At 33.5% G+C, this 14,439-nt stretch overlaps 2 protein-coding genes across 4 annotated transcripts; one reads left to right on the top strand and one right to left on the bottom strand.

The window, feature by feature from the left end:
- The first annotated feature begins 1,460 nt into the window (after positions 1-1,460).
- Golgin97 (Golgin 97) lies at positions 1,461-6,986 on the top strand. 2 transcript variants are annotated; one of them, XM_077436064.1, is made up of 12 exons: positions 1,461-1,740; positions 2,202-2,308; positions 2,387-2,446; positions 2,537-2,732; positions 2,821-2,957; positions 3,029-3,137; positions 3,209-3,336; positions 3,408-3,554; positions 4,779-5,140; positions 5,221-5,377; positions 5,456-5,611; positions 6,206-6,986. In XM_077436064.1, the coding sequence occupies exons 2-12, from the start codon at positions 2,207-2,209 to the stop codon at positions 6,527-6,529; spliced, it is 1,878 nt and encodes a 625-aa protein (XP_077292190.1). In that variant the 5' UTR covers positions 1,461-1,740; positions 2,202-2,206; the 3' UTR covers positions 6,530-6,986. The 2 variants fall into 2 exon arrangements, with proteins under 2 accessions (XP_077292190.1, XP_077292191.1); XM_077436065.1 differs by lacking the exon at positions 2,387-2,446 and having other exon boundaries at positions 1,471-1,740.
- Positions 6,979-13,074, bottom strand: LOC143915423 (long-chain fatty acid transport protein 4-like). 2 transcript variants are annotated; one of them, XM_077436063.1, is made up of 14 exons: positions 12,998-13,074; positions 12,685-12,901; positions 10,233-10,383; positions 9,915-10,152; positions 9,614-9,839; positions 9,320-9,539; positions 9,113-9,246; positions 8,974-9,032; positions 8,751-8,894; positions 8,604-8,677; positions 8,416-8,523; positions 8,201-8,314; positions 7,941-8,097; positions 6,979-7,867 (listed from the first exon to the last, which is right to left on the bottom strand). In XM_077436063.1, exons 2-14 carry the CDS (start codon positions 12,876-12,878, stop codon positions 7,713-7,715), a joined length of 1,974 nt encoding a protein of 657 aa, XP_077292189.1. In that variant the 5' UTR covers positions 12,879-12,901; positions 12,998-13,074; the 3' UTR covers positions 6,979-7,712. The 2 variants fall into 2 exon arrangements, with proteins under 2 accessions (XP_077292189.1, XP_077292188.1); XM_077436062.1 differs by lacking the exon at positions 12,998-13,074 and having other exon boundaries at positions 12,685-12,994.
- Between the last annotated feature and the right edge of the window lie 1,365 nt (positions 13,075-14,439).

Below are 14,439 nucleotides of genomic sequence, written 5' to 3'. Positions count from 1 at the left end.
ATATATATATATATATATATATATATATATATATATATATATATATATATATATATATATATATATATATATATATATATATATATATATATATATATATATATATATATATATATATATATATATATATATATATATATATATATATATATATATATATATAATATATATGAGTGGCATGTGGTGAAATTATCTCTCTTTTTATCATACAGCCTTGTTTAATGTGCGCGCGCAGAATACGGGAGGAAAAGCCTGTTCCTCTTGTTCCTGTTGTATCCTGCTCGCGCAAATTAAGATAGTATCTACGAGAATATGTACCGTTTACTATGCACCCTTTTTTATCTTTCGATTTTCGATCTTTGCCTTCCGATATTTGCGTTTTCGGGCGTTTCACTTTCGGACCCGTGAGGGAGACCGCTATTATATTGTTGCGTAGGGGTGGGTGGAGGATCCAAGTAAAAGGCCAACAGTCGTCTCACAGGATTTATTGATGATTAAGGAGATACACGCACTGGCAGTGCTCAGTCCAGAATGAATTGATATCGCCTAAGTATCGCCTTATAAGGGATAGATCTGTAGGCATATAGTACAACTGAAATGATCTCATCAGGTCACTGCGACACATATCCAGGAAAGTCATTAACGCATGGCACACGCTCGCCTCGTCAAAAGGTCGACACGTGTTTCTATACACGTGTCTGGGAAACAAAGGAAGAACTCACTGAACCCATAAAAACCACGAACTACGTCCAGGCGTATGAACCCATAAAACCACGCTCGCAGCATAACTAGGGCAGCGCGAGTACCAAGAACAAAATATGTGCACACGACACACTTCAACCCAAAACGTTTGTAAAGCAACGCAGCAACCTCCACCGGCAGAGTGAGCCTCTAGAGTTCAACTAGATCACATCTCCGAAGAAACCTCTTCGTACATACAATAACCATTGTACCATTTGAACAAAAATAAACGATCCTCTTTCAAACTACACAACACGTGTTTCGTTAGACCGGGATACGGTCAACATACCTTCCCTGTCTTACAGATCTCTCAGGACATCTTCGACGTCTAATTTGTTTACCTATTGTTATGGTCACGTACGGATATGTCTTCCGTACGGTACAGGTCAATTCTGGGAAGTGCAATCATTGTTTAGCTTACTTGCACTTAGCCTATCGCTAATCCTTAAAACCACTTATACCGGTCACACGGTCTCTCAGGACGCTCTCTCGGCGGCTCTTTTTAGTATACGTAACAATATGTATTTAAAAAGTGATTGATTTTATCTCACGACCTAACAGAACAATTGGCCCAAGTCACGTGAATTTACTCAATTAAAGCCTCCCACAAACCCAAATAAAATGCTCATCTTCAGTATGTTTTCATGCCTGCGTCTAAAAATTTTATACGCAATGTTTTATTCACATTTACAGCTGATATATATATAATGGTAATGGTCGTGCTTTTCCGTATTTGGGCGTGTTTCTAGTGTCAGTTGGTGTTGTGTCACCGGCAAGGGGGGCATCTGCCCCGCCTCCCCTCCCGCTCCCCACCCACTTCACACCCCTAATCCTCGATAGTTTGACGTGAGCGGCAGACGCAACCCCGCAACCGCCCACATTTATAATATATATATACTCGTCGGATCGATACGCTTCCTTATCAGCTTTATCTACACTTGATGTTAATTTACCTGTTCTGTAATCACTGACAGGTGTTACCATATTGCATTTGACCAGGTATTATGCCATTTACTCCGCTCGTTTCACCTTCAACGTTCACATTGTGACATCCCAATATGTTCTCCGATTTTGTAACTGATTATTTCGTAAGTGCATTCGTGAAAATTTCATCAAATGTTTATCGTATTGGTTATTATAAAGATCGCTTCATATATAGACGTACTTTTCTTTGACGGATCCTACCCGTGTAAGTAATATTTTGACAACTGCAATTCGGTAAATCCTTTTTTATTTTGTACAATTTAATGGAAAAATAACAGCATACCATTGCTTTCTATAATCAGATTTCTTGATTTTAAATTACATGAACAATTGATCTTTTTTTTGGAATGACAACACATCCATATATTTGTTGAACTATTCAAGTATCCGACTCCAAATAAAAAATGTATGCCAATGATATATTATTTTTGAAAATAAAACTACATACTAAATTTACTGTTACTGTGTTTTTGCAGAATATATGATTGCCAAAATGTTCACTTCTTTAAAGAACAAGATTAAAGAAGAGACCGGAAATGATATACAACCAAGATTCCCCGTTAGACCTCGTTCACCTCGACAGGTACATATATTTGAAAAATTTGCATATCTTTAAATTGGTATTTAAGTGTACAAGTCGATAATTTTTGTCGGTTTGTAGAATTCCACGTCTAGTTGTACATCGACAGATACTGATAACAAAAATTTTATGACTTCGCAGGTACATTTACTAACTCGTTTTTTATATGTGTACTTGTATGCATGCAGTTATATGTATTATATATAGCGTAACTCTTATCTTGGTTTTTAGAATGAAATATCCGAGTCAATAAATGGTGCTACATTAAAAGAAAATGAACTGTTATCGTACATTGAATCTATAAAAAAAGAACATGTACAAGCACTGGAGAAAAAAGAACGTCAGCACATGTTAGATATCGAAGAAAAGGAAAGAGAATGGAGTGAAAAAATAACATCGTTACAAAACAATATGCAAGCCGCTCAAGGTATGTATATTATTTAATTTTGTATGTCATATTAAATTAGTTTTTAATGAAGAACGCATATTTCAATCTTGCCCATTTTTCAATGTAGCTGTTTGGAGTGGTGAAGCAGCTGCAGCACGAAGAGAAGCTCGCGAGGAAAGTCGAAAGAGGTCAAATTTATCAGAACAATTAGCAATAACATCGGCTACAGCTGCTAGAACTCAAGATCAATTAGATACATTAATGGTATATTCTCTTTTTTCACAATTAACTAGGTGTTGAGTAGTTTAACAGTAATTATGACTTTCTAACTGTAGGAAGAAATCGAAATGGAACGGCGTGATTGGGCAATGGAGAGGATACGCTTAGCACAAGCTACCGAAGATGCTTTGCACCGTTTGTCTTTAGTGGAAGAACCCTTACATGGTATATTTTGAAATTAAATAGTTTTAAGATGATTATAATAATATTTATGTACTAAATATTGATTTTGTTAGATGAAAACAATCCATCTGATGCAAGTTCAATTGAAACCTCTCTGAGACGTAGGTTAGAAGAAGCCCAACTTCATTTACACGACATAAAAACTTCTTGGAGCGGACAAATTGCAACACTTGAAACTCAAGTAATCACATCATGTTCAAGTGGGGTAATATTGTTTTTATCGTTATGTATTCACGCTTTAGTATGTATTAGGTTGGCCGTTTGTCTCGACAAGCTGGTGAGGAGGGATCGGAAAGACGGCGAGTAGAAAAAGAGAGAGATGGTATTCTCGAACGGTTAAGAGAAAAGGAAACACAATTGGAACAAGCTCAAGCAACACTCGAAGACAAAGAAGCAAAGGTACATATTTCTGTGATGATTTGTATAATAATAAATAACATTTATATTTAAATTTTTAAAAAATATAGAAGACCTGGGTAATTTTCTTTGAAGTTCAATTTATTTAAATTGTGTTCAAGGTTATTCTTAGCTATGTTTTGAGTTTCCAATATAACAATGTTAAAACAGATGGCGTTGTTGGCTGCAGAAGTTGGAGATGTAGCGCGTGCTAGGAGAGAAGCACGAGAAGAAGCTTTGCGACATCGTGATATTTCAGTGAGTCCCTACCCGTTCCCGATCCCCTGATTACCTTTCAGTGTACTCATTTGATATATAAAGCTATTGATATGTCAAAGATCATCGCATCGCTTGTTTGCACTGAAATCATCAGTTATTTTTAATTTATTTCTCACTGTGTGTTCTTAGGTTTTTTAGATAGCTTTTAGTAAAATGATTTATTTATTTTTACTTTATTTTTTGTTATATATATGTATAATAAAAATGCACAACAATTTCAGCTTTTCCGGTGTACATCAGAAGTGATTTTTTTTATATTAAAAAGGTGTCGTAAAATAAACTATAAACTCCAAAGCATTTCTTTTCTTTCATTTCAGGAGCGGGCTTTTAATTTTGTCTTCACTTCTATTGATTGATCGTAATTTCGAATTCTTGTGTTATATTTTTTGCGTTTTGTTTTATTTTGAAATTTTATGGAGTAGAATTTTTATACAAATTTTGTTATTAATATTTATTTATATTAATCATTTTTGCTTTTTTTTGTATTGTACTAACAACTGACAATAAAGATGCATGATGTATGTTTACATATATAGTTTTTTTTATTATTATTTAATGTTTGTTTCTAACAAATAAAAAGTATACAGCTTTTATACTATGATTACTAACTTATACATGTGTGTATTCGACCTATATAAATTTAATATACGAAATGTTTATGCATACAAGATAAAATAATGGAAACGGTGCCTATATTAAATCGTAAATGGATTGTAATGTTATTCCTATACTTTAAAAGTATTTTAATTATTCATGCTATAGGCTTTTTTGCATACCTTTCAAATGCATGGAATTTACAAGAAGCTACCGCCTTATTTATTTTCAGTTTTTAAGGATTCATTTTATTGTGTTTCTACACCAATTTTTGTTGGATCATTTTCATAATACAATTTTAATTATAACTAAATATTGCAAAATGTCTATTCCAAATTTAATTTTTTATCATAGGTAAACATGGAGAGCAATTTATCCGAAGTAGAAGAACGTTTGACTACATGTAAAAAGGAAGTGGAAGCATTAGAAAATGAAAATAAATGTTTAAAAGCAACAATTCTGAATAAAAAAGACCAAAATACTACTTTAAAAAAAGAAATCGAAACATGTTCAATAGAAAAAGACAATCTATTTAAATCCGTTCAGAAATTAAGAAGTGAATTACAGCAACAACAAAATATCACAGAAAAGACACAGGTATTACTCGAAACTCAGAAACAGCATTCACTTGATCTATCAAACCAGCTAGTTGCAATAAAAGAACAGAATGAAAGTCTTAAAAAAGAATTGAATGAAATACATGCTCGATATGACAAGTCAGTATTTTTATACAATAAAAACATGATTATATCGAAATGTCCATTTTTAATTGTTCCTTTTTTCTTTTATTGCACAGAGAACGCAGAGATAAAGATGAAGCACTTATAAGAAACGCTCACATGTCACAAACGCTAGAGATTTATCGGCAAGAAATGCGACAGCAAGATGTTGAAGTTGTGGAATTGAAAGAAAAAATTGCAAATCTTACACTAACTGTTGCACAAAATCTTGAAGTGAATATATTATATTATATTTTAAAAATCACTACACGATTTTTTTTGAAATGTTAATTTGCGATTAATTCTCTCTAGGATCAGAATACTTTAGTTGGGTTGCGAGATCAAGAGCAACAAAGGCAAAATGAAATAGAACTTTTAAAAACGGAAAGGGATAGTGCATTAACATCGGAGAAGCAACTTCAAGAATGTGTAAAAGATTTAAATTGTCAAATGTCAGAGAAAGCAAAGGTTATTTTACGTGATTACTTTTTAAATTCAAACAGTATTTTAACCGTTTGCCCGCGGCCGTCTTCTATGGAAGCTTTGGGCGACAAGTCTGTAGCGCGGCTGTCTTCCATAGAATTTCTGAACTTTGCACGGGATTTTGAGCCTTATATGCGCCTATTTCAACTGTTTTAAGGTTCAAAATTGGTTGAATATATTACTGAGAGTTGAATGCCATCTATTCAATTTGCTTAAAATGAATATATACCAGTCAAAATTAGTTTTTTGTGGAACCATACTGAAACCTCGTTTATGTGACGTCACGTCTTCATACAATTGAGACGATACGTCTCAATTGTATGAAGAATGATTATTTGACAATTAAGCCAAAACTACGAGATATATTATGTATTTTATTGTTTAAAATAATACTGTATGCGTTAATTAACATATCTGGTTACTTGAGTAAATATTAAAATCTGTATTTAAGGTCGAAAACTCGATTGCCAAATTCGCGAAAAAGGTGCCGCTGCGGACAGGGCTTGTTCGCTATATTTATTGCCGCGGGCAAAGGGTTAAATTTGTATTATGTTTGCTTTACTTGTTGGTGATTTTCAGAGTGTACGAGTGCTCCAGAATAGACTCACAGATATGCGAAAAACTCTTCAGAGAGAACTGCGAGGTGGACAGGTAGATCCCCTCGGCAGTAGTGTAGTGGAAGGTTCTGCAGAAGATCCGGACGTGAGCAAAAAGTATCTTAAACATGTTCTCATAAAATTTCTCACGTCGCGAGAAATTGAAGCTCGTCAATTAACAAAAGCAGTTGGCGCTTTATTAGGATTATCGGAACAAGAAGAATCTCTATTGAGGGACACTCTAGGGTGGCGCAGTGGTCTCACAGCTTGGTTGGCACCGTCAGCCCCCCGCTACCCACAAAGCTGATGATAAAATAATTGACTTTGGACTGTGTCAATCAAAAAAGTCCTAAAGTAATAAAAATACGCTAGTCACATTATAATTTTCGAAATAATTTATAAAAATCACAATTTATTGAACAATTTATTTATTTTTGGCTCTCCCAAATTTCTCCCTACAAAGTTTGGAAAGTTTTTGTCAATATTTACAGTATTTATTATAATCCAGTATTTTTAAGTATACATATTGTGCTTATTGCGTGTCAGTTTCATATTTATTTTTAATGACATGTATGTATATTTTGTTGTTTTATTTACGTCATAATTAACTTTATCTTTACAATATATACTTGTATATATGCATATTATTTATTATTATACATTCTACTTTATTATTTATGTATCAATTCGATCTGTACCACCACCCAATGTTTGATTGTATCATCTCTTGCAGTATTTTAAATAAAAAATATATATCCACAGTATTCAATCGATCTTTTATTTTAAATAAATTACAACATTTCGGACGTATAAATGAACACCAAGTGTTAAAACAGGAATGACTCCTCGTTTTTATGAATGAATGCGTACAATTTACAGAGTCAAATTTTGATATTACACTAATATTTAGATCTGGCACTAACAATTCGATACATATTTTAATAAATATTATCCTTTTTTTGGCACTAAAAGATTAACATCATACTGAATTGTGTTTTATATTAGATAAGTAAGACTAACTTAAAAAAATATGTACTTCAGGTGTTCGCAATAAATTTAGTAGTCCTTAACCAACGCCTATTGATTCAGTGTTTATGTGAGAAAGTGTGCAAGTAGTGTGTGAAATCTGGCACATGAATTTGTATTGTTTTAAAGGACTTATATTGTTAAAGTTCATATTTTTTTATATTTTCGAATATGTGCTAAGGATACGTTTTTTTTATTGCTTTATGTGAATTTAAAGTTAAATATAGAAAAACGTACATTGAATGAAAAGGCACATTCTTTGTACTTCCTCAAGCATTAACAATAAGCTAATGAATAAGATTTATATTTTAAGTACCATTTGCTTAGGGTCTTCAATTTGCTCATGAAAATCACATACTATAAATTAAAATTTGCTACATATCGACTTTAGTACACCTTTTTGCCTAATCTACGAATTGCTTTGGGAATTTGAAATGTGCAAAAAATATATATATTATCACTGTTTATAACTTAACACGTCCCTGACATATATCTTTATACAGTTGTGTTGTCATCGGTTGCCAAACTTTTGAATTCGTGCGGAAATATATGGCATCTTTTGTAACATCCGGATCGAAACCTTCTTTTGTGTAACTCAGCTTTTTCAATTTGAAAGTACCTGCAGAAAAATATCACTCATTTAATACCAAGAAAGTTTACACAAGTCGAAAGATTGTTTTAATTCTGAATACCTGTTATTTCTATGTCTTTCATAATACGCAGGAATAAGGGACGAGCAAACGAAGGCAACATCCTGTCTAAGCCTGCAGCTAATCTTGCCAAATCCAAATCTTGCTTATCGTCGATTGCTATCGCTGCCATTCCAGCTCGGCCTTCCACCATCGGAATCTGAATATTTTATATGTACTAATCAACAACTAGCTTCTCTATTTCAACTTATTACTTTGTAAAATCTAAATTAAAAACACATTTAAAATATGAAATGACTTACGGAGACACCGTAAACAATACAAGCACAATTTCCAGTTATGTTTAAGATGATTCCTTCAACTTCCGCTGTAGATACATTCTCTCCCTTCCATTTGAAACTGTCTCCAGTTCGGTCCTATAACAAATAGTTTTATTTAATCTAGTATACATACATGTATGTATCTATTTTATTGCTTAAAAACTATTTCAATGTACATAACAATATATTGAACATACCTTAAAAAATAAATATCCCATTTCATCCATCACTAATATATCACCAGAAAGGAAAGCTTTCTCACCTTTTCGGAAAACATTCGTTAGAATTTTTTTATCACTGTCTTCCTAAAATTAAAATATAAATTCTTTTAACGGTTTTATGTACACAACATACAATGCGAATAAAGTTTTACTCATTGTTATACCTTATCAATATAACCATGGAATTCACGTGAGGCATTTCCTTGCGAAATTAATCCTATAAACATGCCCGGTTCGTCTGTAATACATTTTCAGTAGATTAATACATAAATTTATAATATTTTGTATATTTTTTCATCTATTGTTCATACTTGGAGCACATCTCACGCAAAAACCATCAGGCCCGCGGATTGGCACATTAGTAGCATCAACTTTGATAACGGCAATAGGATGTAGCCTTACGGGTAACAAAGAAGGCACAAACCCAACAGCACCAACTGTGTTGTCCACATTAACTATAAATACACGGAAGTAAATCATTACCGATAAATAAACTAATTTTATTGTAATTATCATACATATATTTAGACTCACTTATGTTTGCATTTCCTTCTGTTGCACCATATACTTCATTAACTTGAGAGATTTTGAATCTGCAATAGTCATATACGTGAGAATTCAATCTTTAATCAAGCGTGTGAAAAAATCAATATTACAAAATTAAAATTAACACCTATCAACCATGTCTTGCCATATAGCATGACGCATTCCATTACCGACCATTATTCTAACTGAATGCTTTGAATCTTCAGGGCGATGAGGTTGTGCCAATAAATATCGACACATCTCTCCAATATACTGAGCTACCTGGAATGCATTATATTATATCTGTAAAATATATGCATTTTCTTAATTAGCAACGTCAATTATTTATCTATACCGTGCATTTGTATTTTATACAGTCACTCCAGTAGTTAGAAGCACTGAATTTCGGTCTGATGACGGTGGGTATACCATCTACGAGAGCGGCTCCAGTTCCAACAATTCCCCCAGCTGTATGGTACAAAGGTAGTGGATTATACATAATGTCTCCGATTTTGTTATTATCCCACCATTTCAAACCAAGCATATGAACAGTTGCCACGACGACTAGCAGATATCTAGAATTTTAAAAATTAATGTGAACAAATACCGCAGTAATGTGAAAAGTGTATGTTTTATAGTAAAAACTTGCTTTGAATTTGGAATAACAGCAGCTTTGGGCATCCCGGTTGTACCAGAAGTATAAATATATAATAAACAATCTTTGTAATTGGGACGAGTTACAATAGGCGGCATGAGTGGTGGCATTTCGTCCAATAATGATACTAGTGAATTGATTCGTTTGGTGGTTTTACATTTAAAATCTCCCAAACAATATAATGGGAGATCTCCAAGTGAGTCTTCGATGGCAAAAACATCTACGAAACATTTTTGTTATATTTGAGAAATTTAAAAATATTGAATTACATGTGTTTTTTTTTTTTAATATATACCTTCAGCAAGAGATTGTTCAAAAACCATCGCTCTTGCTTTAGCCACGTTAATGCAATGAATCAATGGTTGATATCGTAAATTGCTGTTAATCAAGGCAGATATAACTCCCAATTTTGAAAGGCCCAACCAAACACATATGTACTCGGCACAATTTGGCATAAAGACGCATACAACATCTCCGCGCCTCAGTCCAGCTGTCCAAAACACTTGAGCAACCTTATTGGAGTATCGTTCAACCTTTAAATGATTAAAAATTAATACAAAAAAGTCTAATACATTTTCAAAGAAGTGATGTGAATGTAAAGTAAAATTAAAACCTCTTCAAACGTCCACGTTTTGCTTTCGCAAATGATGCATAAACTTTTGGGATATTTGGTAGCACGTTTTGTAAACAGACTGGATACAGTTTCGTTATCATGATCCCATTTCTTAGAACGAATCATTCCATAGCAATACCGATATAAAAATCTGAAATTTGGAATCATATTAGATACAAATATTTCATATATTTTCTATTCAAAATTAATGTATCAACACATATGTATAATATCTGACGTTATATCGACGAGTATTTGATTAGCTAATGTAAAAAATCTAATAAATAAAGTAAATTGTCAGTGTTTTTATTGCGTGTTTTTAATAGTGTGAACTATATAAGTTAGAACCTTCACATTGCGGAGTAATAAAATAGGTCAAATAATTACCATATAAATTATTCAACACAAACAATCGTCAAAGACGTCAATATCGACAGAATATTTAATATATTCGTTTGGACGCAAAACGAGTATAATTTCCATTAATAATTGAGTAGTTTCTTCGTCAAAGTTATTCCGTATTGGAATATAAAATTAACAAATACAAATTTATTCTATTGGTCTGTTTCTAAGCAGACACGATGAAAGAAAATGTCAAGCTGAAATTAAAATCAATAGAGCTTCATTCAGACTGGACTAGGCTCTCAAGAGTTTAATCCAATAATACATAAATGTATTATAGGCCTTTGACGGTCATCTCAAAGTCAACATCTTTTTTTTATTTCATTCAAAGAGTTTTTTTTATGCTGTTTATGTATGTAAATTAAGTCTAAAATAAAATGTATTCATGCTTAGGGCATATCATTTTTTTTTATGCTTTTGAATAGATGCCTTCGCCTCTAAAAATATACAGGAAAATGTTGGAATCGTTTAGTATATTTTAATGTTTATAATATTCAAAAACAATGTAAATCAATGTGATTAATTAATCAACGATTAGCTCATCGAAAGGAATAATTTGATTTAACTAAAAATGGATTCAAGTTTTTAAAGTTTAGAAGATTTAAAACTTGATTTTTTGAAATTCCAATCTGGCAGTTAAAGTTACATGGTTTAAATAATACAATATATGTATTTTCTTTTTGAAAAATAATTATAAATATTTCAACCTTAAATAGACGCAATTCTTTCTTGATTTCTTTTGAAGAAAGAAGTAGTAATTATAAAAAGAAAAATTTGATGACTTAATCATTCACTAAGTCAGTCATTAACAAAGCAAAGTGCTATTAGCAGTATTTTTTTAATTTCGCGGCCTATTGATTGATCGCATATGTCTTAAAAAGATGTAATCTAATACATAATGTCGAAAGAGACTTTGTATGTAAGTATTTTTGGTTGAGAACATCGAAAACACGTCAAAATTTCTATGACGACGATTCGATTGGTTGAATTTTTTTTTTTGTCGATTCAAATAAATTTAATAAAAAAACAAATGAATAGATTCGCCATGTTTAAACTGTTTATATTAAAAATACTGAGCGAAGCCGAGTAAAACAACTAGTTAATTAATAAATAACAAATATAGCGTGAATTTACATTAACATATTATAGCACAATATTATTTTACTATTAAAGTACATTTTTAAATGAAAAGTAATCATTAAATTTCATCGAGTAAATATTTTTACTCTGCTGTATTCAAGTTTCCTTGTAGATTACCAATTTTAAAAACTCTTTGACCACAACGCCTTGTCCATACAAACGTATTACACTTCTCCCTTCCTCAATTATGGCACTAGATAAATTATTTTTTAATATGCTATAGATATCCACCATTGGGATGCATCTATCGTTTTATTTTTTTGATTAGTTATTTTTCATAAGAGCTAGGAGCCGCCAAACATCTATAAAATCGCCTCTTTTTTACACCCACGAAAAGAGTCCAGCGTGCTTATTTAGCGGTCGATTTAAAAAAAAATACGCGCATAGTTGCACAGAAAATATCTTTCTCATACCGATGATGAAATTTTTTTAAAAATTGGTCCAGTTTCGGACGAGAAAATAGGAGAATGCGAAACCTCGATTTTGTCGATTTAAATTACGTTTTATCTGGCCGAAGCGCAACTGTCGCAATATATATATATTGATATATATTGTCGCATTAACTCAATATATACATTCACTCAATATATATATATATCGAAGAAAGGAACGGCAACAAAATTAAGGTTTCGGGTGTACAGCCCTCTTAAAAATAAACAACAACACACAAAACGGTTGTGCAATCAAAATCGACACATTTTACGTTAACACTTCTACAACCGAAACGGTAACCTTTTATGCATGTTCACTTAATACGATTGAACGAATCACGCATCTACTTATGCGCACATGAATACGACATTGTATAATGTCGTATTCATGTGAATATAATCCCAAGACACAGTGAAAATACATATACAACATCGTCGAAATGAAAACGAATGAAATGATCGACCGTGAAAATACAAACTTAATATCTCTGGGAAGGGTCTTGGCGACGACGTGGATCCTGCGACGATACTTGACGATGAAGGGGACAGCAGCGAGCAGATTGAGCAGCAGAAGCCTCGGCAAAAGTCCCCAATTAGTCCAGGCAGCCCAGGCAGCCCATGCAGCGGCAGCCGCACCGGCCATCAGGGCCATCAGCGCCAGAAGGGCATGCATCCCTCGCCCACTTCCTGGATCGTCTGCCTGACGCAATCGTCACCCACTATTGACTGGTGTGCAACGGCCACCTCTCAACTCCTCCTCGCTTAATATAATTATGTAATTTGTTACCGTACCGGCTAAAGCTGCAAAGGTCTGGAGCGAGCGACGCGCGCACAACCCCTGTCGCACAGCTGGCCCACCCTCCTACCCCAAGCCTAGGGGAGTTTCAACCCTCTACCACCTGAAATACAAATCACATTAACGCAGAACCGCGGTCGCCACTCATCGAAGGTGAGAAACCCGGACAATGCAGCTGTTGGATTATCCAGATCAACTGAAACGACCGATCGGATGATCGTTTTCATTCGTTACCCGTTCGACCATTTTCCAGGATTTGATGGAAATTTCTCACATCGACCATAAATGTACACGATTTCATTTACTCCCATCGACTCTCCGACTATGTCGAGTGCATTCGCGCACTGTGTCTTGGGATTATATAATTTAGTACTACTACTTCAAATGCATGTCAATTTATTATTTTTATGCGTGAATAGAGTATTTGTAATATATCCTTCAGTGCTAGATTTAGACTGTTACTATTATATTTATACAAGTGTTGTGCCCGATGAAATATCATCGCATGGGTGTTGGCCGGTCTCCCTCACGGGACCGAAAGTGAAACGCCCGAAGACGCAAATATCGAAAATCGAAAGATCTTAAGTCGAAAAATCAAAAAAAAAAAAAGGTGCATGGTAAACGGTACTATGTATATATAATATATATGAGTGGCATGCGGTGAAATTATCTCTCTTTTTGTCATACAACCTTGTTTAACGTGCGCGCGCAGATTACGGGAAGAAAAGCCTGTTCCTCTTGTTCCTGTTGTATCCTGCTCGCGCAAACTAAGTGAGTATGTACGACGGGGGGAGAGATCCTTGTTTTAGCTTTCGACTTAAGATCTTTCGATTTTCGATTTCTGGCTTCCGATATTTGCGTTTTCGGGCGTTTCACTTTCGGTCCCGTGAGGTAGACCCCTTTTAAATATATTTAATTGTTTAATATGAAAAAATAATTGTAAAAACTACCTACCTACACATAAACAATATAAAACAAAATTAATTAAATAAATTGTCAATAGATGGCGGTAAATGCTCAGAGAGTTAGCGCCATATATTAGCCTAGAGGAAACATTGGTAGCAAACAGTATATACATATATAGAAGTTTTTCTTTTGTTATCATATTCGTACGTTTTGTTGGCATTGTTTTAGCTGCGATATACATATGACCGAAATTGAATTATCTTTTAGGATTTCAACTAAATATGTACATACTTATTAGGTACACAAACTATAATTCGGGGAAATAACGGGATAGCAGGTATAGCTTTGGTCCCCATAGAGCTAGGTATTTTATATTCTGTTATCTTTACGACTGCTAGATGTATTTCTTCAAGGATGTTGAGTATTGGTTGGTCATCGAAAGAACAATATCCTAGATGTGGGATTGGGGGTAAAAACACTATATTTTCAGGAATGAACTTGATAACGTTCAGTATCTCTTGTCGTCTGGTCC

This window comes from Arctopsyche grandis, chromosome 8, assembly GCF_051622035.1.
Source record: "Arctopsyche grandis isolate Sample6627 chromosome 8, ASM5162203v2, whole genome shotgun sequence".
Taxonomy (NCBI): domain Eukaryota; kingdom Metazoa; phylum Arthropoda; class Insecta; order Trichoptera; family Hydropsychidae; genus Arctopsyche; species Arctopsyche grandis.
The sequence above is the reverse complement of the archived record's forward strand: the minus strand, read 5'-3'. Positions and strand labels throughout refer to the sequence as shown.

Bases quoted from the DNA above. Each gene is read 5' to 3' on its own strand.
- LOC143915423 (XM_077436063.1), bottom strand. From the start codon at position 12,878: ATGCATGCCCTTCTGGCGCTGATGGCCCTGATGGCCGGTGCGGCTGCC. The intron at 10,384-12,684 runs GTTTGTATTTTC...TCCAAATTTCAG, and splicing joins ACCCTTCCCAGAGATATTAA to ATTTTTATATCGGTATTGCT. The intron at 8,098-8,200 runs GTAAGTCATTTC...TAAAATATTCAG, and splicing joins GTATTGTTTACGGTGTCTCC to ATTCCGATGGTGGAAGGCCG.
- Golgin97 (XM_077436064.1), top strand. From the start codon at position 2,207: ATGATTGCCAAAATGTTCACTTCTTTAAAGAACAAGATTAAAGAAGAG. The intron at 3,337-3,407 runs GTAATCACATCA...AGTATGTATTAG, and splicing joins TTGCAACACTTGAAACTCAA to GTTGGCCGTTTGTCTCGACA. The intron at 3,555-4,778 runs GTACATATTTCT...TTTTTATCATAG, and splicing joins TCGAAGACAAAGAAGCAAAG to GTAAACATGGAGAGCAATTT.